This window comes from Ascidiella aspersa, chromosome 4 (assembly GCF_963924565.1).
Source record: "Ascidiella aspersa chromosome 4, kaAscAspe10.2, whole genome shotgun sequence".
NCBI classification, from domain to species: domain Eukaryota; kingdom Metazoa; phylum Chordata; class Ascidiacea; order Phlebobranchia; family Ascidiidae; genus Ascidiella; species Ascidiella aspersa.
In genome coordinates, this window is record NC_139450.1 from 21,306,114 (window position 1) to 21,333,233 (window position 27,120).

The 27,120-nt window shown below is 37.9% G+C and overlaps 1 protein-coding gene across 1 annotated transcript in view; it reads left to right on the top strand.

Annotated features, from left to right (window-relative positions):
• Positions 1-25,041, top strand: part of LOC146148640 (mannan-binding lectin serine protease 1-like) — a 75,605-nt gene extending 50,564 nt beyond the window's left edge. The window contains exons 14-17 of the mRNA XM_083387099.1: positions 14,543-14,650; positions 14,894-15,008; positions 23,820-23,949; positions 24,713-25,041. Of these exons, the coding sequence (XP_083243225.1) occupies positions 14,543-14,650; positions 14,894-15,008; positions 23,820-23,949; positions 24,713-24,923 (564 nt within the window). The 3' untranslated portion in view covers positions 24,924-25,041. The remainder of the gene's footprint in view (positions 1-14,542; positions 14,651-14,893; positions 15,009-23,819; positions 23,950-24,712) is intronic.
• Positions 25,042-27,120: the final 2,079 nt, after the last annotated feature.

Sequence of the window (27,120 nt, forward strand, 5' to 3'; positions counted from 1 at the left end):
AAATGAAGAGAAATTTTCACTTGCCAACCGTTTAACCAACAAATTGGGGTAGACCTTGATCACACCTTTCCAACGATGCTACACACGATGCCACTGATATGGGGGATAAGGGTTTAAATCGACAATAACCGATATTTATATTCATAAATAACCATGCGATATAATCGCCATTTTTGCTCCCAGTAGCATTCCCTTAAAATGAAGTGAAATTTTCACTTGCCAACCGTTTAACCAACAAATTGGGGTAGACCTTGATCACACCTTTCCATCGATGCTACACACGATGCCACTGATATGGGGGATAAGGGTTTAAATCGACGATAACCGATATTCGTATTCATAACCGATCGCGATAATCGTAAAACGCCTGAAGCTCACACAGTTCGCATTGGAACTGGGCGAAATTTCAGCACGGCGTTTAAGTCTAGCGTACCTGACCAATGAAAAAAGAAAATTCGAAAAATTTTAAAGTTTAGAAAATTTCATTTTTATAATTGAATATGAGCAATATCGCGATTTTTGCTCCCAGTAGCATCCCCTTAAAATGAAGTGAAATTTTCACTTGCCAACCGTTTAACCAACAAATTGGGGTAGACCTTGATCACACCTTTCCATCGATGCTACACACGATGCCACTGATATGGGGGATAAGGGTTTAAATCGACGATAACCGATATTCGTATTCATAACCGATCGCGATAATCGTAAAACGCCTGTAGCTCACACAGTTCGCATTGGAACTGGGCGAAATTTCAGCACGGCGTTTAAGTCTAGCGTACCTGACCAATGAAAAAAGAAAATTCGAAAAATTTTAAAGTTTAGAAAATTTCATTTTTACAATTGAATATGAGCAATATTACGATTTTTGCTCCCAGTAGCATCCCCTTAAAATGAAGTGAAATTTTCACTTGCCAGCCGTTTAACCAACAAATTGGGGTAGACCTTGATCACACCTTTCCATCGATGCTACACACGATGCCACTGATATGGGGGATAAGGGTTTAAATCGACGATAACCGATATTCGTATTCATAACCGATCGCGATAATCGTAAAACGCCTGAAGCTCACACAGTTCGCATTGGAACTGGGCGAAATTTCAGCACGGCGTTTAAGTCTAGCGTACCTGACCAATGAAAAAAGAAAATTCGAAAAATTTTAAAGTTTAGAAAATTTCATTTTTATAATTGAATATGAGCAATATCGCGATTTTTGCTCCCAGTAGCATCCCCTTAAAATGAAGTGAAATTTTCACTTGCCAACCGTTTAACCAACAAATTGGGGTAGACCTTGATCACACCTTTCCATCGATGCTACACACGATGCCACTGATATGGGGGATAAGGGTTTAAATCGACGATAACCGATATTCGTATTCATAACCGATCGCGATAATCGTAAAACGCCTGTAGCTCACACAGTTCGCATTGGAACTGGGCGAAATTTCAGCACGGCGTTTAAGTCTAGCGTACCTGACCAATGAAAAAAAAATTCGAAAAATTTTAAAGTTTAGAAAATTTCATTTTTATAATTGAATATGAGCAATATCGCGATTTTTGCTCCCAGTAGCATCCCCTTAAAATGAAGTGAAATTTTCACTTGCCAGCCGTTTAACCAACAAATTGGGGTAGACCTTGATCACACCTTTCCATCGATGCTACACACGATGCCACTGATATGGGGGATAAGGGTTTAAATCGACGATAACCGATATTCGTATTCATAACCGATCGCGATAATCGTAAAACGCCTGTAGCTCACACAGTTCGCATTGGAACTGGGCGAAATTTCAGCACGGCGTTTAAGTCTAGCGTACCTGACCAATGAAAAAAGAAAATTCGAAAAATTTTAAAGTTTAGAAAATTTCATTTTTACAATTGAATATGAGCAATATTACGATTTTTGCTCCCAGTAGCATCCCCTTAAAATGAAGTGAAATTTTCACTTGCCAGCCGTTTAACCAACAAATTGGGGTAGACCTTGATCACACCTTTCCATCGATGCTACACACGATGCCACTGATATGGGGGATAAGGGTTTAAATCGACGATAACCGATATTCGTATTCATAACCGATCGCGATAATCGTAAAACGCCTGAAGCTCACACAGTTCGCATTGGAACTGGGCGAAATTTCAGCACGGCGTTTAAGTCTAGCGTACCTGACCAATGAAAAAAGAAAATTCGAAAAATTTTAAAGTTTAGAAAATTTCATTTTTATAATTGAATATGAGCAATATCGCGATTTTTGCTCCCAGTAGCATCCCCTTAAAATGAAGTGAAATTTTCACTTGCCAACCGTTTAACCAACAAATTGGGGTAGACCTTGATCACACCTTTCCATCGATGCTACACACGATGCCACTGATATGGGGGATAAGGGTTTAAATCGACGATAACCGATATTCGTATTCATAACCGATCGCGATAATCGTAAAACGCCTGTAGCTCACACAGTTCGCATTGGAACTGGGCGAAATTTCAGCACGGCGTTTAAGTCTAGCGTACCTGACCAATGAAAAAAGAAAATTCGAAAAATTTTAAAGTTTAGAAAATTTCATTTTTACAATTGAATATGAGCAATATTACGATTTTTGCTCCCAGTAGCATCCCCTTAAAATGAAGTGAAATTTTCACTTGCCAGCCGTTTAACCAACAAATTGGGGTAGACCTTGATCACACCTTTCCATCGATGCTACACACGATGCCACTGATATGGGGGATAAGGGTTTAAATCGACGATAACCGATATTCGTATTCATAACCGATCGCGATAATCGTAAAACGCCTGAAGCTCACACAGTTCGCATTGGAACTGGGCGAAATTTCAGCACGGCGTTTAAGTCTAGCGTACCTGACCAATGAAAAAAGAAAATTCGAAAAATTTTAAAGTTTAGAAAATTTCATTTTTATAATTGAATATGAGCAATATCGCGATTTTTGCTCCCAGTAGCATCCCCTTAAAATGAAGTGAAATTTTCACTTGCCAACCGTTTAACCAACAAATTGGGGTAGACCTTGATCACACCTTTCCATCGATGCTACACACGATGCCACTGATATGGGGGATAAGGGTTTAAATCGACGATAACCGATATTCGTATTCATAACCGATCGCGATAATCGTAAAACGCCTGTAGCTCACACAGTTCGCATTGGAACTGGGCGAAATTTCAGCACGGCGTTTAAGTCTAGCGTACCTGACCAATGAAAAAAGAAAATTCGAAAAATTTTAAAGTTTAGAAAATTTCATTTTTACAATTGAATATGAGCAATATTACGATTTTTGCTCCCAGTAGCATCCCCTTAAAATGAAGTGAAATTTTCACTTGCCAGCCGTTTAACCAACAAATTGGGGTAGACCTTGATCACACCTTTCCATCGATGCTACACACGATGCCACTGATATGGGGGATAAGGGTTTAAATCGACGATAACCGATATTCGTATTCATAACCGATCGCGATAATCGTAAAACGCCTGAAGCTCACACAGTTCGCATTGGAACTGGGCGAAATTTCAGCACGGCGTTTAAGTCTAGCGTACCTGACCAATGAAAAAAGAAAATTCGAAAAATTTTAAAGTTTAGAAAATTTCATTTTTATAATTGAATATGAGCAATATCGCGATTTTTGCTCCCAGTAGCATCCCCTTAAAATGAAGTGAAATTTTCACTTGCGAACCGTTTAACCAACAAATTGGGGTAGACCTTGATCACACCTTTCCATCGATGCTACACACGATGCCACTGATATGGGGGATAAGGGTTTAAATCGACGATAACCGATATTCGTATTCATAACCGATCGCGATAATCGTAAAACGCCTGTAGCTCACACAGTTCGCATTGGAACTGGGCGAAATTTCAGCACGGCGTTTAAGTCTAGCGTACCTGACCAATGAAAAAAAAATTCGAAAAATTTTAAAGTTTAGAAAATTTCATTTTTATAATTGAATATGAGCAATATCGCGATTTTTGCTCCCAGTAGCATCCCCTTAAAATGAAGTGAAATTTTCACTTGCCAGCCGTTTAACCAACAAATTGGGGTAGACCTTGATCACACCTTTCCATCGATGCTACACACGATGCCACTGATATGGGGGATAAGGGTTTAAATCGACGATAACCGATATTCGTATTCATAACCGATCGCGATAATCGTAAAACGCCTGTAGCTCACACAGTTCGCATTGGAACTGGGCGAAATTTCAGCACGGCGTTTAAGTCTAGCGTACCTGACCAATGAAAAAAGAAAATTCGAAAAATTTTAAAGTTTAGAAAATTTCATTTTTACAATTGAATATGAGCAATATTACGATTTTTGCTCCCAGTAGCATCCCCTTAAAATGAAGTGAAATTTTCACTTGCCAGCCGTTTAACCAACAAATTGGGGTAGACCTTGATCACACCTTTCCATCGATGCTACACACGATGCCACTGATATGGGGGATAAGGGTTTAAATCGACGATAACCGATATTCGTATTCATAACCGATCGCGATAATCGTAAAACGCCTGAAGCTCACACAGTTCGCATTGGAACTGGGCGAAATTTCAGCACGGCGTTTAAGTCTAGCGTACCTGACCAATGAAAAAAGAAAATTCGAAAAATTTTAAAGTTTAGAAAATTTCATTTTTATAATTGAATATGAGCAATATCGCGATTTTTGCTCCCAGTAGCATCCCCTTAAAATGAAGTGAAATTTTCACTTGCCAACCGTTTAACCAACAAATTGGGGTAGACCTTGATCACACCTTTCCATCGATGCTACACACGATGCCACTGATATGGGGGATAAGGGTTTAAATCGACGATAACCGATATTCGTATTCATAACCGATCGCGATAATCGTAAAACGCCTGTAGCTCACACAGTTCGCATTGGAACTGGGCGAAATTTCAGCACGGCGTTTAAGTCTAGCGTACCTGACCAATGAAAAAAGAAAATTCGAAAAATTTTAAAGTTTAGAAAATTTCATTTTTACAATTGAATATGAGCAATATTACGATTTTTGCTCCCAGTAGCATCCCCTTAAAATGAAGTGAAATTTTCACTTGCCAGCCGTTTAACCAACAAATTGGGGTAGACCTTGATCACACCTTTCCATCGATGCTACACACGATGCCACTGATATGGGGGATAAGGGTTTAAATCGACGATAACCGATATTCGTATTCATAACCGATCGCGATAATCGTAAAACGCCTGAAGCTCACACAGTTCGCTTTGGAACTGGGCGAAATTTCAGCACGGCGTTTAAGTCTAGCGTACCTGACCAATGAAAAAAGAAAATTCGAAAAATTTTAAAGTTTAGAAAATTTCATTTTTATAATTGAATATGAGCAATATCGCGATTTTTGCTCCCAGTAGCATCCCCTTAAAATGAAGTGAAATTTTCACTTGCCAACCGTTTAACCAACAAATTGGGGTAGACCTTGATCACACCTTTCCATCGATGCTACACACGATGCCACTGATATGGGGGATAAGGGTTTAAATCGACGATAACCGATATTCGTATTCATAACCGATCGCGATAATCGTAAAACGCCTGTAGCTCACACAGTTCGCATTGGAACTGGGCGAAATTTCAGCACGGCGTTTAAGTCTAGCGTACCTGACCAATGAAAAAAAAATTCGAAAAATTTTAAAGTTTAGAAAATTTCATTTTTATAATTGAATATGAGCAATATCGCGATTTTTGCTCCCAGTAGCATCCCCTTAAAATGAAGTGAAATTTTCACTTGCCAGCCGTTTAACCAACAAATTGGGGTAGACCTTGATCACACCTTTCCATCGATGCTACACACGATGCCACTGATATGGGGGATAAGGGTTTAAATCGACGATAACCGATATTCGTATTCATAACCGATCGCGATAATCGTAAAACGCCTGTAGCTCACACAGTTCGCATTGGAACTGGGCGAAATTTCAGCACGGCGTTTAAGTCTAGCGTACCTGACCAATGAAAAAAGAAAATTCGAAAAATTTTAAAGTTTAGAAAATTTCATTTTTACAATTGAATATGAGCAATATTACGATTTTTGCTCCCAGTAGCATCCCCTTAAAATGAAGTGAAATTTTCACTTGCCAGCCGTTTAACCAACAAATTGGGGTAGACCTTGATCACACCTTTCCATCGATGCTACACACGATGCCACTGATATGGGGGATAAGGGTTTAAATCGACGATAACCGATATTCGTATTCATAACCGATCGCGATAATCGTAAAACGCCTGAAGCTCACACAGTTCGCATTGGAACTGGGCGAAATTTCAGCACGGCGTTTAAGTCTAGCGTACCTGACCAATGAAAAAAGAAAATTCGAAAAATTTTAAAGTTTAGAAAATTTCATTTTTATAATTGAATATGAGCAATATCGCGATTTTTGCTCCCAGTAGCATCCCCTTAAAATGAAGTGAAATTTTCACTTGCCAACCGTTTAACCAACAAATTGGGGTAGACCTTGATCACACCTTTCCATCGATGCTACACACGATGCCACTGATATGGGGGATAAGGGTTTAAATCGACGATAACCGATATTCGTATTCATAACCGATCGCGATAATCGTAAAACGCCTGTAGCTCACACAGTTCGCATTGGAACTGGGCGAAATTTCAGCACGGCGTTTAAGTCTAGCGTACCTGACCAATGAAAAAAGAAAATTCGAAAAATTTTAAAGTTTAGAAAATTTCATTTTTACAATTGAATATGAGCAATATTACGATTTTTGCTCCCAGTAGCATCCCCTTAAAATGAAGTGAAATTTTCACTTGCCAGCCGTTTAACCAACAAATTGGGGTAGACCTTGATCACACCTTTCCATCGATGCTACACACGATGCCACTGATATGGGGGATAAGGGTTTAAATCGACGATAACCGATATTCGTATTCATAACCGATCGCGATAATCGTAAAACGCCTGAAGCTCACACAGTTCGCATTGGAACTGGGCGAAATTTCAGCACGGCGTTTAAGTCTAGCGTACCTGACCAATGAAAAAAGAAAATTCGAAAAATTTTAAAGTTTAGAAAATTTCATTTTTATAATTGAATATGAGCAATATCGCGATTTTTGCTCCCAGTAGCATCCCCTTAAAATGAAGTGAAATTTTCACTTGCCAACCGTTTAACCAACAAATTGGGGTAGACCTTGATCACACCTTTCCATCGATGCTACACACGATGCCACTGATATGGGGGATAAGGGTTTAAATCGACGATAACCGATATTCGTATTCATAACCGATCGCGATAATCGTAAAACGCCTGTAGCTCACACAGTTCGCATTGGAACTGGGCGAAATTTCAGCACGGCGTTTAAGTCTAGCGTACCTGACCAATGAAAAAAAAATTCGAAAAATTTTAAAGTTTAGAAAATTTCATTTTTATAATTGAATATGAGCAATATCGCGATTTTTGCTCCCAGTAGCATCCCCTTAAAATGAAGTGAAATTTTCACTTGCCAGCCGTTTAACCAACAAATTGGGGTAGACCTTGATCACACCTTTCCATCGATGCTACACACGATGCCACTGATATGGGGGATAAGGGTTTAAATCGACGATAACCGATATTCGTATTCATAACCGATCGCGATAATCGTAAAACGCCTGTAGCTCACACAGTTCGCATTGGAACTGGGCGAAATTTCAGCACGGCGTTTAAGTCTAGCGTACCTGACCAATGAAAAAAGAAAATTCGAAAAATTTTAAAGTTTAGAAAATTTCATTTTTACAATTGAATATGAGCAATATTACGATTTTTGCTCCCAGTAGCATCCCCTTAAAATGAAGTGAAATTTTCACTTGCCAGCCGTTTAACCAACAAATTGGGGTAGACCTTGATCACACCTTTCCATCGATGCTACACACGATGCCACTGATATGGGGGATAAGGGTTTAAATCGACGATAACCGATATTCGTATTCATAACCGATCGCGATAATCGTAAAACGCCTGAAGCTCACACAGTTCGCATTGGAACTGGGCGAAATTTCAGCACGGCGTTTAAGTCTAGCGTACCTGACCAATGAAAAAAGAAAATTCGAAAAATTTTAAAGTTTAGAAAATTTCATTTTTATAATTGAATATGAGCAATATCGCGATTTTTGCTCCCAGTAGCATCCCCTTAAAATGAAGTGAAATTTTCACTTGCCAGCCGTTTAACCAACAAATTGGGGTAGACCTTGATCACACCTTTCCATCGATGCTACACACGATGCCACTGATATGGGGGATAAGGGTTTAAATCGACGATAACCGATATTCGTATTCATAACCGATCGCGATAATCGTAAAACTCCTGTAACTCGCACAGTTCTAAATGACTTCTCACATATAGTATCAAAGAAAAAATGGCTTTGTTCTAACCACGTTCTCACATTCATTGTCTTTCTTTAAGCATTTAGAAGTCTCTGTGCCAGACTATTGTTTTCGTGCCATAGTATTTGTTATCTTTTCGCACCATCTGCTCGTGCCGAACGTGTAAAGCGAAAAAAATTCCTATCTTTTAGCAACACCTTTTCGATCCAATAAGGCGCTGCGAAGAAGGTTCTTAAGGACGATGCTATCATAAAACTATTTTTTTCTGTTCATGCATTTCAGTAGGGAGACTATAAAGAAAATTTATTTTATAAAACAAGATCGCAGTTAGCAGGAATCCTATTTGAATAAGAGTGTTTTTATAGTTTGTTAAACTCAGGAAGAATCTAGTTTCACTACGAGCATTCAAGAATTGCTTTAACTGGATTTTCCTACTGAAGATAGTTTCCACAAATGTAAAAGGTACATTAAGCTTATTTCCGGATTATAACAGTAATAAGCTAATATACTTTTAAATTTGGGTTATTTTTTTGGTTAGGTCAAAACCATTTTTTAAATGAATTTGCATAAAATAATTTCAGCGAAGTGTTGTACCTCAAGAATATATTTTTCTTTAACATTGATTACAAAACCATAATTCATCATTATTTTCAACCGCAATTGGAATTGCCCTTCTGCTTGCACACCCTGGGAAATTCAAACTCGATGTTTTTGTGTTGTTTGAAGTAGACAAGTTTTGACAACTTAAACAAATCGTCCGAACTGTATTGACTATAACAACTGTCGTAAATCTGTATTAAATTTACCTTTGTTGAAAAAATGTTTGAGGCTGTAACCCAATGATTTGAATGAACATTTAATATTTGCTTGAACTTTCCGGATGGTGAGTGAATTGCTGGTGAGTTGAACGGAGTTTCAAAAGCATGAACGCTTTGCAAACCACCAATTTGGGGAAATTCTGTTGCGATAATATTCATTACTGTATCAATATGTTTGTCACTAAGCCAGGTGTCTTTTGACAATAATTCCGTATAATCATTTTGGTCCATGTTAAAACTGGGTTGATATTTCACACCACAACAACGGCGTCCCCAGGAACTAACAGGCAAATTGGAATTACAATCGTGGTCCTTAGTTTTGTTGCTCGGCACTTTTCCGCGCTTTTTCGGACTAGAGTTTCTCAAGTCCTTTGAAGGAGCTTGAAGATATTTTCCAACCGTCCTATCTGGCCTGTGGTTCTGGGTTTTTTTGCCCAGCTTTCCTCCTCCTGTGGCTGGACGACTGCCCTCTTACGCCTAGATTTTTGCGCCAACCGAATGTTATCTCTAAATTCACGAACTAATGCATTATTCTGGTCGTCGTACACTTTTGCGAACTCAGCGACATTACAAAACCGCTTTCCAAAACACCGCGTTCGCTTTAATTCCTGCTGACTCTTTTCCATAACGCCTTGCGTCCTGTTATCTTTCGTTAAATTTTGCTCCTCACTTTTAGTTAACTTATCGAAAAATTCCGACGCGCGTATGTACGACTCGTTCTTTCCGTGCCGACCCAAATCGCCTAGCAACAGCCCTGTCCACAGCGCAATTTTCGGCAAACAATTGCTCGTAAATTTTACAAAAAATTCAGGACAATAAAATTAATTTTGTCCGCATGCCTTTTGCATCTGGACAGCCTGTCTTGCTCTACTAATAGCGTTATCAAAGTACTTAACAAATGGGTTGGTTGACGCGATAGCAATTTTGTCAAGTTCATGTTCGCTCTCTCCCGAATCACTTTCAGAAAGAACAAATTGTTTTGAAATACGCTGATTTCGCTCAATTTGTGCTTTCAACCATTTCCAGCTTATTTTTACTTGAGTGTCACTTTTCGAAGTAAATATGATAACCATATGATATAAAATGTTGTTAATTTCTTCGAGAGATCCCGCACACATTAACAAACCCATTACATACATTGCCTCTTGCCTTCTTTTAGGAAGAAGTCCACAAAGGCATTTCATATTCTTCATAGTGTGGCTGCCACATAAATGAAGAAACGGTTTGCTGAAAGTTCTTTGAGTTGCTTTTCCTGTTACTAAACTAAAACATCGATCTAAATAGGCTTCCAAATCCTCGCTCATGTACACTGACAATAGCGACCGAATAATTGCCATGCTTCCATCGCAAATAATTTGGCGCACAACGGTTTTTCCGACTAATTTATTTTCGTCCGAATAAAACATTTTTAAAAAGTTGGAAATTGAAACGATGTTATGACTGTTGGTCACATAAGTCGCAACAGCCAAAGGGGCTTTTCCCTTGGTCGGGTGACGCACTGATATTTCATACGCGTAATACTGCGCCTTATTCTCTGAAGCTTTAATTACTCCCCCTGTGGCGTCTATGTACATAATATCCGTTTTAGTTCTTTCGTGAAAAATGCGTAAAGTATCCAACGACCAAAGCATAAGGCTACTTGGAATGCTAGAATGAAACCGAATAGTCCCTGGTAACGCGGACTTGCTTCCTGTGCATGTCTCTGCCTGCGCAACTTGCATTGCCCTAATCGCATCGTTTTCGTTACTCGAAGGAAGTTTTATTTTATTAACCTCCGCCCTTGCTTGTCTTAAAACATTATAAATAGGCGCGTTATCGCGATTGCCTGACTCTTCCACTTGGTCGTCCAACTTGTCTAAGTTTTTTAGGTTTAAGCGACGGGGCAAAACATTAGCCAACTTTTCCTGCACTGCTTTTCTTCTATCACCCTTTAATCTGAAGCAACGATATCGCCTTTCCTGTGCTTTACATCGCCTGTGTAATTCACCTGAAATGTTTTGCCGGTATTGTTTACCAAGTCGATACTTAATTTACAAGTGCAAAATTCAAATGTACAATAACCTATACAATTAAAAGAACGGGTTTTATCGTTTTTTTTATTCCCAAAATTTTCTAAACTTTACAATTTTTCGAATTTTCTTTTTTCATTGTTCAGGTACGCTAGACGTAAACGCCGTGCTGAAATTTCGCCCAGTTCCAATGCGAACTGTGCGAGTTACAGGAGTTTAACGATTATTGCGATCGGTTATGAATACGAATATCGGTTATCGTCGATTTAAACCCTTATCCCCCATATCAGTGGCATCGTGTCTAGCATCGTTGGAAAGGTGTGATCAAGGTCTACCCCAAATTGTTGGTTAAACGGTTGGCAAGTGAAAATTTCACTTCATTTTAAGGGGATGCTACTGGGAGCAAAAATCGCGATATTGCTCATATTCAATTATAAAAATGAAATTTTCTAAACTTTAAAATTTTTCGAATTTTCTTTTTTCATTGGTCAGGTACGCTAGACTTAAACGCCGTGCTGAAATTTCGCCCAGTTCCAATGCGAACTGTGTGAGCTTCAGGCGTTTTACGATTATCGCGATCGGTTATGAATACGAATATCGGTTATCGTCGATTTAAACCCTTATCCCCCATATCAGTGGCATCGTGTCTAGCATCGTTGGAAAGGTGTGATCAAGGTCTACCCCAAATTGTTGGTTAAACGTTTGGCAAGTGAAAATTTCACTTCATTTTAAGGGGATGCTACTGGGAGCAAAAATCGTAATATTGCTCATATTCAATTGTAAAAAAAAATTTTCTAAACTTTAAAATTTTTCGAATTTTCTTTTTTCATTGGTCAGGTACGCTAGACGTAAACGCCGTGCTGAAATTTCGCCCAGTTCCAATGCGAACTGTGTGAGCTACAGGCGTTTTACGATTATCGCGATCGGTTATGAATACGAATATCGGTTATCGTCGATTTAAACCCTTATCCCCCATATCAGTGGCATCGTGTGTAGCATCGATGGAAAGGTGTGATCAAGGTCTACCCCAATTTGTTGGTTAAACGGCTGGCAAGTGAAAATTTCACTTCATTTTAAGGGGATGCTACTGGGAGCAAAAATCGTAATATTGCTCATATTCAATTGTAAAAATGAAATTTTCTAAACTTTAAAATTTTTCGAATTTTCTTTTTTCATTGGTCAGGTACGCTAGACTTAAACGCCGTGCTGAAATTTCGCCCAGTTCCAATGCGAACTGTGTGAGCTTCAGGCGTTTTACGATTATCGCGATCGGTTATGAATACGAATATCGGTTATCGTCGATTTAAACCCTTATCCCCCATATCAGTGGCATCGTGTGTAGCATCGATGGAAAGGTGTGATCAAGGTCTACCCCAATTTGTTGGTTAAACGGTTGGCAAGTGAAAATTTCACTTCATTTTAAGGGGATGCTACTGGGAGCAAAAATCGCGATATTGCTCATATTCAATTATAAAAATGAAATTTTCTAAACTTTAAAATTTTTCGAATTTTCTTTTTTCATTGGTCAGGTACGCTAGACTTAAACGCCGTGCTGAAATTTCGCCCAGTTCCAATGCGAACTGTGTGAGCTACAGGCGTTTTACGATTATCGCGATCGGTTATGAATACGAATATCGGTTATCGTCGATTTAAACCCTTATCCCCCATATCAGTGGCATCGTGTGTAGCATCGATGGAAAGGTGTGATCAAGGTCTACCCCAATTTGTTGGTTAAACGGTTGGCAAGTGAAAATTTCACTTCATTTTAAGGGGATGCTACTGGGAGCAAAAATCGCGATATTGCTCATATTCAATTATAAAAATGAAATTTTCTAAACTTTAAAATTTTTCGAATTTTCTTTTTTCATTGGTCAGGTACGCTAGACTTAAACGCCGTGCTGAAATTTCGCCCAGTTCCAATGCGAACTGTGTGAGCTTCAGGCGTTTTACGATTATCGCGATCGGTTATGAATACGAATATCGGTTATCGTCGATTTAAACCCTTATCCCCCATATCAGTGGCATCGTGTGTAGCATCGATGGAAAGGTGTGATCAAGGTCTACCCCAATTTGTTGGTTAAACGGTTGGCAAGTGAAAATTTCACTTAATTTTAAGGGAATGCTACTGGGAGCAAAAATGGCGATTATATCGCATGGTTATTTATGAATATAAATATCGGTTATTGTCGATTTAAACCCTTATCCCCCATATCAGTGGCATCGTGTGTAGCATCGTTGGAAAGGTGTGATCAAGGTCTACCCCAATTTGTTGGTTAAACGGTTGGCAAGTGAAAATTTCACTTCATTTTAAGGGAATGCTACTGGGAGCAAAAATGGCGATTATATCGCATGGTTATTTATGAATATAAATATCGGTTATTGTCGATTTAAACCCTTATCCCCCATATCAGTGGCATCGTGTGTAGCATCGTTGGAAAGGTGTGATCAAGGTCTACCCCAATTTGTTGGTTAAACGGTGGGCAAGTGAAAATTTCTCTTCATTTTGAGGGGATGCTACTGGGAGCAAAAATGGCGATCATATCGCATGGTTATTTATGAATATAAATATTGGTTATTGTCGATTTAAACCCTTATCCCCCATATCAGTGGCATCATGTGTAGTATCGTTGGAAAGGTGTGTTAAAGGTCTACCCCAATTTGTTGGTTAAACGGTTGGCAAATGTTTTTATATTTTAATATTCGGCGAATATTAATATTCAATATTAATATTTTTTTTAATTTTAAAGTTTTTTTTTGATATTCCTAAAATATAGACCTGTATTAGTGTGGTTGTAAAATATTTTTTTTCTAGGTGCTGAATAAATATGTTTATTTTGCCTTTGAAATTGTAGGATGAGATAGGGCGAGATTTTGTAGGTTGGCTAGCTCTTGGTGTTTCGCTATTATTGTGACGGGTTTAGGTTGAATTCCCATATAGGTCGCGGTTCAATGTCGGTATTTGCGTTAACAATCAATCAACTATACGCGAGACTTATGACCTGCTAGAATAACAGAATGTTTTATTTTAATTTAACACGATTAAACAAGAACGCGCATAAATAATATCTATCTAGTATAAAATGTTCGTTCGACAAGATTTATATCTAGCGATTTGGATAAACAGATAAATCATTGGGTTCTAGTATCCATGTAGTGTATGGTAACGTTTACAGAAAAAAAAACGGGTCATGCCTGACTGGGACGTCGGGTCAAACCCATAAAAAAACGGGACTGTCTCTCTAAACAGGATGTATGGCAAGATATTATGCGTATTTAGTTTTATTATGTCATTGAGTTCCTTATCACGTAGCTCTAATTAGTGCTTGTTGTTTTGGTTATACTGTTATCTATTTGTAGATTAATCTGTTGAACTTTTAGAAATTTGCTGTAGTGAATTTTATGACTCCGGACCAATATGAACCACAGAGTTTTGAACATGATATTGCGGTTATCCAACTCAATGGAACGACTACAATAAACCAATGGGTAAAATATACTTATGTGTGTTCAGAATCGATCGATAGTATATGTTTATAGCCTAAGTAAGTAGCCTGATTAAGCGACAGTCCCGCGATGGCGGAGGTTACGGAATCGAATCTCACAGCATGTCACTTTTTGATTTTTTTTAGTTCTGCTAGAGCTAACTTCCTTGAACAGTTATGCTTGTTATGCAAACATTCTTTTTTTGGAAAACCAAAACCCGTATCTCTCAAATAAGTTTGTTTCAAGGTCCGGCCAATATGTTTGCCAAGAACAAATTCGCAGAGGTTTTTGCCAGAAAGAGCTCTGACAGATAACCCAAATTTTCAAAGACGCGCTGTCATATCAGGATGGGGAAGAACAGGTGCGACTTATGAAGGTCTTATCTATATTTATCCTTTACCTTACATGCTATACCTCTAAGGAGATTTTATGGATGTTCAAATTTAGTAATATTTATTGCATCATAAATGGTTGGTTTAAACTATATATATATATATATATATGTTGAAATGCAGGTTATTTAAATAACTTTACAAAGACGGAGAGGCAAACACAAAAAAAACAAACGCGTGATAATATGTTTAACGGAATAGGATCCAAACTTGTTGACCTAAGCCTGTCGAAACAAGGCAGGTTAGGTCTTATATCAAATCTAGATCTTATCACAAATTAGTGGTAAGTCTAATTCCAATTCGAGTGCAATGAGAGAAGCTGTAAAAATCGAAAACAGGTGACAATTAGCCCGTTTATATGCACCTTTCGCGGGCAGATTAGATTAAGGTTCAATCCGGATTGAAAAGTAATCCGTTCCAGCGTCGTAATTACATGGCGCGAAATTCAAGCCAGCTTAAGTGTACAAACTGCACTGATATGCATTATTACGTAATATTCCAGTAAACCTCTGACGCGCAACCGATTTTTCGGCTTAGGTTACTCCTTGCGGTAGCAACCTATTGCTGCTTATTCGTTTTTATTAACCTAAAATTGAAAAAAACAAGAATTACTTGAGTTAATGTTGCCGATTAATTACGTTTTTGACTGTATAGTGCTTTAGTTTACCTGGCACACAGAATGTAAGTGCAAAAAAGTTAAGTTTATGTGTGCTGGTCAACGCTATATGCCGATATACAACGCAGAGTAAACAAAAGAAGGTGATAAGGTGTACCAAACATAACTAATGAAAACTTTATATGGCGCTGGCCTAGAATCCTACCACAGCGTTGAGACAATTATTAAAGCTGTACAATATTTGGGTGAGGGTGGGCCAAGTATTACTATTTAAACCTACCCAAACCCGCATCCTAACTCAAATAATGTTCGATTTTGTGGATTCTAGACCAGCGCCTCTGTCACAAATTGGTATCTAACGAGTGTATGTAATATTCTTTCCTTATGCTCTAAACCTGTTGTTTTGTTTACGACTAGCCGTTCGTGTTACGTCATAATGTACCAAAAGTGGCGTGATGTTTACTGCGTTAAAGCAGGTCATTCTACATTAAACAATTTCGGCCGTCCGCGAAACGAAAAGATTAAGCGGCAAACGGATTGAAAACCACTCCCTTTGACCGATTAAGAAACGAGAGAACTTAATTCATTCCATCGCCAAAACGAGAGAGAATGAATTAACGAAATAGATTCGAATCCGGCTTAAACGTGCATATAAACAGGCTTACTGTGAGGCTGAATAATTTTCCTTTTTGCTGTTTGCGCTTGCATCATAATATCGTTATTTCCATTGTTTTACTTTTACTTTGATCCGATGAAGAACATAACGAAGCAATGTTTCAGCAGCCAGAGACTCGAGAGCCACTTTTCTTACTTGGTTAACCACAAAGAGACACAAGAACAGAAATGAATACCACTCTCTTTCTTTCTTACGTACAAACATACCTTTACTTAGCTATATTTATTATAAATGTTGCAGAGCTACTGCTCATTTATTTACACTAAAGCACATCTCAAACAAATGCCATCCCTCTGACAAAGTTTCTAAAATGTTTTACTTGACTCTACAAAAATGAATACGATCTGAGTAGGGTGTAGGATCCCATAAATTATGTTTTAGGAGGCAAGGTAAAAACGAAAAGCAACGGAAATCAAACATACATTAGACGACCAAAGCCTTCGCAAGGGTATCCAAACCGCGGCTCTTCAACCAGTTGTATACGGCTCTTACGTAAAACAGGATTTCAAATACACAAAATATAACGTTATAATGTGACGCTATAAAACAAGTTAGTAAGAAACCTGTTATTACGTTGGGGGGATATGCAAGGAGGACAAGGTGTCTCGCGAAGCGGATGTTCTAAAAATTAAAACTTTTGTTCACATTTAAAGGTGAACGTGGCGCATTGAGCACAGAGAAATATATACGCATTGCTCGATATATTAGCATTTATCAAGTTGTTGAGGTCGTTAACTCACAACAGCTAAATGGTTGCACAAAAAGCACGTAAAAAGTTCGGTCAAAGCACAAATAAATCTAAAATGTGATTAAGTTATTGAGGTTTAAGTTGCAAACGTGTGACTTACGGTACAATCGATGTATTGTAAAGATGGTATAAATTGGCGAAAGGCGAAAATGGCATTAAGTAAATTAGGTTAAAAAATGTAAACCAGGATGTTACAAGAGATAAAAAAATGGCCGTTAAACTAATTTTCGTTAATATTGCAAGACGGATAACATTTGATCGTAGCGCTAAAAATACATTTATAAATATTAGGTTTGTTAAAACTTTTGTTTAAAAGAGTGTCACAGTACAGAGGCACCATTTGTCTGAAAATATGCTAGAAATGAGTAAAGCATGCGAAAAAGACACTTATGATTCGCCTGAAGCTCGGAAACAATTTCAAAATGAAAAAAAATAAAAAATAGATCATGACGGAATTCGTACCTGGTATTTAGAGTGGCGTATATACATATACGTTACAACTAACTAATACAAAGTCTCGCTTGTGTTTAGTTATGTGCCTTAAGAACCTATAGTAGTAAACATTTTCTTAACAAGTAAACAAGTGAACATGTTATTTGCAGAAATGTTGTCAAAATTAGCGCATATAAAACGAAAAAGGTGTTATAAAGAAAATAAGCCGCGGCCGAATAAAATTGCTTGGTGGGCGTAGATTGAAACTAAGTAGACGTAGTTTTTGTCAACTTGGCTTTAGTTGCGTAATAATACACCAGTTCGCTCAAGAACAGAACGTTTCGTAAGATTACTTGAATTATGACGGCATGGTATGACGTAAGTTGCACTTTATGACGTACCTGCTAAGTTCACGCAGTTTATGAAATTCTTATTTGGAGGAACTATTTTTGTTAACATTTTTTTGGCTAAGAATCTCCTGCTAGAACACTAATATGTTTTATGGTTTAGTGACTTAAGAGCGTATCTTTGCGTATTTATACAACGTCAAGAAGCCGAATATCCCACGATTTAATAATGTTTAGCATTGATGTATAAGCTAGAAATAAGGCATGATATTTTCAATTGAATTGTAACGCAATGCTACCAAATTATGGCCCGCGAACATTTTTTGATGCAAGTTCGGCCCTTTGCTCCGAAGGTTGAACGCTTATGTACTAAAAACATAATTGAAATCCGCACGAAGCGCAAAATTGAATATAGGGGCGTATGACCAAGTGGCGTACTCCCTTAAATTCGTCCTTTGGGGCTCACGTGTTAGAATATTTCCGCGGCTCAAAAAACTGCGCTTCTGTTATTAACAATGTTTCTTAACAACAATTTATTTTTAATTGCAACTATATCGTCAAAAAGCAATGATCAGGATTACTAAAAATAATGCTTTAGTATACGCATAATCATATAACTTGCATATGTACAAAAAGTGTTTCAAACGGACTCCTAGGAGGTTAGGACGAAATCACGAAAAAGCTGTCCAAAAAGTTTGTACGACATACATGTATATTTTTTATTCATTATAAGGACACAACAAACGAGTGCGAAAGAAAAACAAGAGGCGAGGTAAAACACATGTCAGAAAGAGACGATTTAGCAGGGAGGCATTAAAATACAACTGGGGATTCGGGCTTACTTGTCCTTGTCCACTTGCAGAGCAAGTCACTGATTTAATTATTTTTAGGGGCGATAAGATGTTCCGATTTCTGGACCGATTTAACCATACTAAGGAACATATATATATTCGGCACTGATTCGGCGTACTTGCAACGGTAAATAATAAAACGCGCACACAACAACGAACAAATCAACAAGGTTTCAAAATAATCCGCCACCATACCAAACAAGATATGAACAGGATTACGGACTACATTTATCACAAGTTTTGCCGAGATCTGGACAGTTACCTCTTCCCAGAAAGTAACTACTTTACTACAAAATAAAACACTTACGTGACAGTGTTTAATGCATCGCAGCAGAAAACACATTTATCCGAGTCTTTAATTCAAAATGATCACAGGGCGTCGTGGCTATAAGGGGGGGTTCCCAACCTGTGGTACGCGAGTAGCTTCCGTTTTTTTTTTCACTAACCCTGGATTCCCAAGTTCATATTTTGTTTATCTGATTTTGTTTACATAAAACAATTTCCCGGAAGTCCATTCTTATTGTTACGTACTATTCTTGTCGTTTCGAAACAATGCGATCTTTGAAATACAGGCCATGTCAATTGTCGACAAGGAGCACATCAGTTGCTTTGTAAAGCGTACAACGCTGTGGGACAGCGGGCGTTAATTATGTCAACCGATTGCTCTTGATAGATATAGGCCTAATGTACTGTTTTATAGCTTAAGTTACAAATAGGTTTAAATAACTTATATATGCGCTCTTTTGTAGAGCATCATTTTGCGATTGCGTGCTGTGGCCCTGTTTTCTTATCTAAGTTTTCATTTAGGATGACTTTAAAATCGCCGCCTATTGGGTCATGGTTTCTTGTTGTCATTAAATAGGGAAATACGCTGTCAAAAAATGTTGGACAGTCAGCATTGGGCCATAAATGTTAGTAAGTGTAATCTACCCCCGACTATCAACGAGGCTGTTAAATACCTTGGGTCAGCGATCAACTCAATTACGGAATATGTTAGGCGCTTGAAAAACAGAATAGCCACACCTTTATTACGTTTCGTTCCGTATGCCCATACGATTTCAAACCGTTAGTTTACCAAGCGTATTAAATAGAATAATCGCGAAAGACAGCTAGCACTCGGATCGGCGCTAGCTCACGCGTCAGCAGACAGCGGACGCGTGCATAGTGACGTCAAATTGGGCAAATGTAGAAGCAAAACATAGGAAAATAACTTCCAAACGCTATAAGGCATCATTAAATTACAATAAAAGTCATACATCTAACAAAAAGTTTATACACGCTCTATCATCCCTAAGTCAATATCTGTGCTGTATTTTGTCTACAGCTACAGTAAATATGTTTTAACTTACATTACACAGATGATTAGTACATTCCTTGCTTGTAGTAAGCTTTGGAACCGGATTAAGGATTTTGCATAAACAAGCAACAGAGTACCTTTCACACTGGATGCATGCAAAAACGTTTCCGCTTGAAATTACAGCAATATTTCCTGGCAACATGATATTCACCGCGTGCTTGAATGACATTATGGGCAGCGGAATTCCTTTTGCTTTGGCGGGACCAAGTACATAGAATCTTCGCAACATGCCTTTACCCTATTGAAATCACTCTTGCACTTGTAGCAGTGAAAGTGCTTCGAATGCGGATCCATTGCATTTATCGTTTTATCGGGCAAAGCTGCAGGGCTCGTGCGGATATGTTTCTTGAAGTAGGCCTACATTGAAAGATAAGTTGTCTTGCTGGATACAGATTCGTTGCTTGAGTCTGGTTGGGTGTCGTCTTTTCCTGCGCCAGCAATTTCAGGTGTAGATTGCTTTTCTATTAAACTCTAGTTTGCTGTGAGCTTCAAGTTAACGGCGATTTTCGTTGGCCGTCTGTAGTCAGGTATAAAAGCGTCCAGCTTTCCAACAATATTTACATGTAAACTGCTGCTCGTGGTAATTCTAACCCATCCACGTAAATATAACTCGAAATAGGATTCTCTTGTATATCTACTTGTTCAAAGTTGCGATTCTCATACCTGACAGCAATCCCTGTTTATCTTTTTAATGAGTCATTTTTTCACCTCGCCATAATGCGAGCTCAGGTTTTTTTCCAATGCGCTTACTTAAAAGCAGTGCCGGTTTAAGGCTACTGTAGGCCTAAAGCTATTTACCAGGAAAGGGCCTAATTTTGCAAACGAATTTACAAAAAGTAGTAAAAATACATAAATGAAAAATTGAAATTATTAACTGCAAAAAACACAAACATAATATAAAAACATTTATAAAATGTAATAAAGTGTCATAGACTCATAGTGTAGGGGAGATGTGGGACCAGTGGATCATATGGACCAGGGTACGAAGAGGTCATTGGGGGGGGGGGGGGCACGGGCATAACTCTCTAGCTGGGTCGTAGAAGGGATATTCAAGAAGAATATTGCATCCTTTTATTACGTTTTATCGCGAAGTGCCCTATTACAATGTAGGCCTACCCTATATTTAAATTTACTTTTTCCTTGCCTTACATCTAGCATACGTATAGGTTGGTTCACACTAAATGCGTTTTGCTTCTAGCATTAGCATCCGGCGCAAAACGCTAGCGTCGTCCAGTTCACACTTAAGGGGTTTCCAACGGAAAATTTGCTCGCTCCTAATCGAAAGCGTCAAAGTTGAACTGTTTCAACTTCCACAACCGAAATTTTAAAAACGTTAAACGTTAACACCAGACGCGTCTAGTGTGAACCAACCTTATCAATGATGTCATCGACATTCAAACCTCTAACAACATCACTATCTATGCTTAAAAAGGACTTCAGCCATAAGACCGAAATAATAAAAACATCCAAGGCGCAATAAAACACACTTCTGAATAAGACCGAAATAGGACCAATACCGTCTAAATTGAAATAAGTCCAAAACTCGTCAGAATAAGACCCATATGGCCAGAATCAGGCCTAACTAACACTTTACCTTACCTCAAACCTCACCCCAAGTACACCACTAACTCCCATAATAATTTTAACCCCACCCATTAGCCACCAATAACCTCAAACAGGGCCAAATGACAATGCAAAAACAGCTCCGCCCTAATGGCGCCGGTCAAACTAGGGCGTCCAAACGTCGACCTCGAAACGACCCATGCCAGATTTAACACAGCGCTCAATCGACCCATACCTCTCCCTACAGTTTCAGGGGTTATTTTGACCATTTAGGCAATATTACGATGAGTTTGGGACGTATTTTGACAGATTTAAGTCTTTTTCAGACGATTTTGATCTTATTCTGTACTGGGCAGTAATCTGCGTATTTGGCTTTATTATGTCATTGGTCCTAATACTATGGGTTTATAGATTTTTCTGCTTTAGGTTTTTTTGCGTTTTAGGTTTTATTGTGTGTACCCCTTAAAAGTGATAGCACAGAACGTAGATAGATCTTAACTCGTTTGCAGCATAATTGAAACGATTTTGTATCTACTCACACGCAAGGCACATATTGACTCGACTCAGTCATTCGTTTTTAAGCAAAAGCTGTACTGTACCGAAAAGCAAAATAATCTAGCAAAGCTAGCAATTCAGGTCAGACACATTAACCAGATCTTAAAAAGATATATATATATTTCGCCAACTAAGGCATCGTCAGTATATCTGAATAAAAACAAACGCAACAGTATAAGAATGAGTCAGAAAACATTACAGTTTAAATAAAACAAAGTAAAATAACTAAAATATAAAAGCTGTTAAATAGTAATGGCATCCAAGTTGTACAACCCCTGTACAATTGTACATTATTTTACTTTGTTTTATTTAAACTTTAATGTTTTCTGACTCATTGTTATACTGTTGCGTTTGTTTTTATTCAGATATACTGACGATGCCTTAGTTGGCGAAATATATATATATCTTTTTAAGATCTGGTTAATGTGTCTGACCTGAATTGCTAGCTTTGCTAGATTATTTTGCTGTTACTGATCAGGAATTAAGGTCGACATTTATCTTGCAAGGGTCAAGGTGATTTCTATTATTCACATATTCAGTGCAACATTGTACCGAAAAGGACGTAAAAAGACGTATATTTCGTACGTACGAGAATTTGGCAAGCTTGTTCTGGATCTCTATAAAAATTTTCTTGGCTTGTAGCTTTCACATTACTTCAATTTGTGTTCCCTTCATTTCCGCAATTCCCAACACCTCGCTTAATGGAAAATTGGTGTCCTTCATTAACTTCCCAAATCTTGTCTTTACAAGAGCGTATCAGCTCGAAACGACAAAAAATTTGAACGCTTCATCGCACTCCTCGAACGTCAAAAGCGAATCTGACATACATGTATATTCTAAATTAGTGGTTCTCAAAATAGGCGAGAAACAATTGAGGACGAAACCTTAGCGGGGGCGATAGAGGGTCGATAAAATCAGGGTGGTCTAAACTTAAGAGGCATCATTATCTGTGGCTGGCGTAATAAAGTAATTCCAAACCTTCTCGTTTGGCATACTGCTAAAAAAATTATATGAAAGCTATAATAAATAAAAATTTATTGTGTTTAAATTATAGCGGGTGATTCAAAACATTTCTTTAAATAAACTGGTGGCGTAGCAGTCGTATAACGTGCTGTCGGGGGCTGATGTGTTTTACAATATTTTTAGAAGAATTTTGCCTAAAAAATATCATTCTCTAATAACTTAACCTTTTGCCAGTCGAGCGAGGTCTCGGCGAGCCTTACATAAAAAAATACTTAGAATTCACAGTATTCACTGATAAGAACCTACGCCATATTTTTAAGCAGATGACATATTAACATTCAACCACAGACATATTCAGCATATAATAACATTCAAGAAAACGAAGGTAAGGCCAAATGGTAAAGCACAAAAACAGTACGCTTATCAGTAAAATTGTTGGTTTGACTTTTTAACAAAGATTAATGTTTACAAAAATATTGATCTACCCCGGGCCCTGCTTACTCAGCGTTAAAATATTCATGCTCAACTAAAAAATTCTAACACTGTATATAAGAATGTGTTCTCAAAAAAGCAACTAAAATTTGTTTGATCAAAGTTGATCACTTTCGAGTATTCAAACCGTAATTAAAGCAATAAACAGCTAATATAGAAAGTAATGTATATTTTATGTAGAACAAAACGATCAGCCAGCACGGATTTTACAAATGACAAGACTACCAATGGTTAATCGCCATGAATGCAAACTATATTACGCTCAACACAACTATGAAATAACTGGAAACATGTTTTGTGCTGGCTTTACGTAAGTTTATTAATATAAATCGGGTTTGTTAAAGTTAAAAAGTAGTTTGTTTTTAAAATGAATTTCGAAAATTGATAATATTTTGAATTTATAAAGTAAACATGAAAAATGTATAGTTTGGTGAAATGGCCTGATGCAATCTAGCCTGACAACATTGTACAGTGTGTATAGGTTTTAATGAATACTAGAAAAGAAAAAATACGAAATTTATATCGTAGAAGAGAGTATATTAAGTCAGGGTTCGGATGACGCCGTATGACTCTTGATTTAGAAATGTGGCTCTCAAGTAACCTTAGCTTTCATTTCTGGCATGATTTGATTAAAACGGCGATGACCCCTTTCCAAACTGTATTTTTGTTAAACAATATTATATTGCTCTCATGCAAATACAACCAAAAATATCCGGCTTTATGGCTCTCTTACACAAAAAGGTTCACGATCACCTGGACTTGAGGCGAATGTTATAAAATAGTTTAAGCGATTTTGATTAAAAAAAAATTAGAAAGTGTTTTCTCGGATAGTCTCTGCCCTGTAGGTTCTGGTCGAAAATTTTACAATTTGCTAAAGACTGTTCACAACCTCTATCATAAATTAAATAAGTCAAAGTGACTCTTTATATATAGACTTATATATAGAACTTTAAGTAAGAAATTGCCTCTTTCTGTATAGAAGAATTTGGACAATATTTGTGCCTTTTACATTTTATGTGTGTATACATTTTTTAAATGCACTACACAGTTTTTCATAACTTTTTTGATTGTAGAGAAACAAAAGCCGGAAAATCTGCACGACGTGATGCTTGCGTAGGAGATTCTGGGGGCCCTTTGTCCTTTAACTTAGCGGGCAAATGGTATTTGAATGGAATTGTCTCATTTGGTTTAAACTCTGAAACAGAATGTGGAGGAACATATGGAGTATATACTAATGTCGAAAAATATTTGGCTTGGATTACCACATATATACATTTACCTTGAGAAAAATGAAGTTGAAAACGAAGTTTGAACTCCTAAAGGCAACTTATTTTCTTTATTATTTCTTTTATTGCCAGTTAAAATGTTGTTGTAATCAACAACAATAAATAAAAATTGCAGGCAAAATTTAAAAGTGTTTTACAATTCAATTTAGACACTTAAAAAGAGGCAGTTTCGTTGGATGTTTTTCAAACACATACGTAATTTGCCATGTATAACAGTGGTTCTTAATTTTTGGTAAAACTTTTAAATTAGAAGTAGTCGTGACACAGTTTGCACACAAAACGAGTTTCGCATACTACATGATATAATGAAATTTATAGATTATTTTGTCAAAATGAATATTTTTACAAGTGATTTTACATATCGCAAGTCCGCCATAGTTGACACGACGCCTTCGGGCAGAAATGATTTTCGTTCAACTGAAAAAAGCATGTCGATTTTCGCGTTTATTTTTTTTTAGCTCAAAAATCAAAGCAGCGCGTTTATATAACTAGATAAAAATACCCGACGTTTCCCAGGTTAAATATGTTTTCTAACTCAGTGGTTCCAAACCTTTTTTGTGCTGTGCACCTTTTTAGTCGATATTCAAATCTAATCGGATATGACGTCATAAGTAATAACAAAATCATCATAAACATCGAATTAAGGTCCAGCAAAAGCAAACCTTTAGACGCAAAGCGAACCTGTGCATCGTCCACACTCCTGTCAGGCGCCAGCTGCGAAACCGCTTAGTGTACAATCGTAAATTTCAGGAGAAAAAGAAAACTAGACCGTGGAATACGTGTGATTGATTTTGGTAGAACCATGTACAGTACAGGACTACGCTAAATTACAAGCACGTCTTTCGCCACCTGCAATATTAAACAGAGACCGTTTTTCCCGGGTGTTATTCGATTAGCGCGACATCTGCGCCGAGCTGTGTGCCAAGTCAGCTAAAATACAAGCACGTCTTACAGCTACACCAAGGGTCGGCAACCTTTTTCTAGTCGAGGGCCACAACAAAACGCGCGATATTTTTTGGTATAACGGCATTTCGTTTCAATTTCTTGCAAGTTTTTTATTACATTGCCGAAAATAAAAAATAAAAAAAATGTTAAACAATATATGTCCAATATTTTTGAATACATTTTCTGTTTGTCCGTGACGCACTTCGCAGCCTTCTACGGCGCAAAGGTAAAGAAGCGCTGATCTAATTGAAAAGATAGCATTGAAAGGTATACAAAGCGGAAGCAGAAAGATGATTCGCGCGAAGCGCGAAAAATTTTTTGCACTTACGCATTTAAATGGCCAAAGAGTATTTGAAATGGACTCGAGTATAGTTTGTCAAAGAGGCGGCGGGCCGATCCGCCGTTGCCGACCCCTGTCTTACACCGACATCTGATAATAAAGCGGACAGCAAACAGCGAGAAACACCAGCACCGCCTAACTCGACGTTATCAGCGAGAAAAAGGCGGAGACCGCTTGATTTATTGTTATTGATTGTCGAACACACACGCTGATCAGCCAACCCGAACGAATAACGAAATGCGAAAGACAAAAAACATCCTGCGTTTACGGTCGACCAAACAAGAAACGAAAAACGGCGTTTTGCGTTTGATTTTGGTTTCGCATTATAGCTTAAGACGCGTGACCCAATTACATTAAAAAAACACGCAGCTTCGGACGGGGAGTTAAACAGTGACAAAAAACGAACAAAAAACGATAATATCATTTACAAAAAGGGGGGGTCCGAACCCCCAAGCCTTTCTGATGTTTTGAATAAAACGCAATAGGCGCACCAAACACCTAAAAACTCAGGCTCTTTGCCTACAGCAGGGGTTCCCAACCTGTGGGCCATGGCCCCATAGGGGGCCACGAGCCTTTTTCAAGGGGGCCATGAAAAAATTTAAAAATTAATATGTTGTTTTAGTTTATTATTTCTAAGTCTGCTCCACTATAACAAAAGAAATTGAAGCCGTAAGAAGAGACGGCAACCCGATTGAGCTTTGAGAAAGATAGTTTGACCACATTTTGGGCAAAACTTAGCAATTCGCACCTTAATGAAATTGTCATGTCATGCTGGTTGCCTTTCCCATCAATATATAGTTGTGAATGTTGGTTTTAACAATGGTACTTTTGAAGACAACGCAGCGCAGTGTCTTGGGATATTCAATATGACAGGGGTCGGCAACCTTTCGTATGCAGTGTGCCAGTTTAT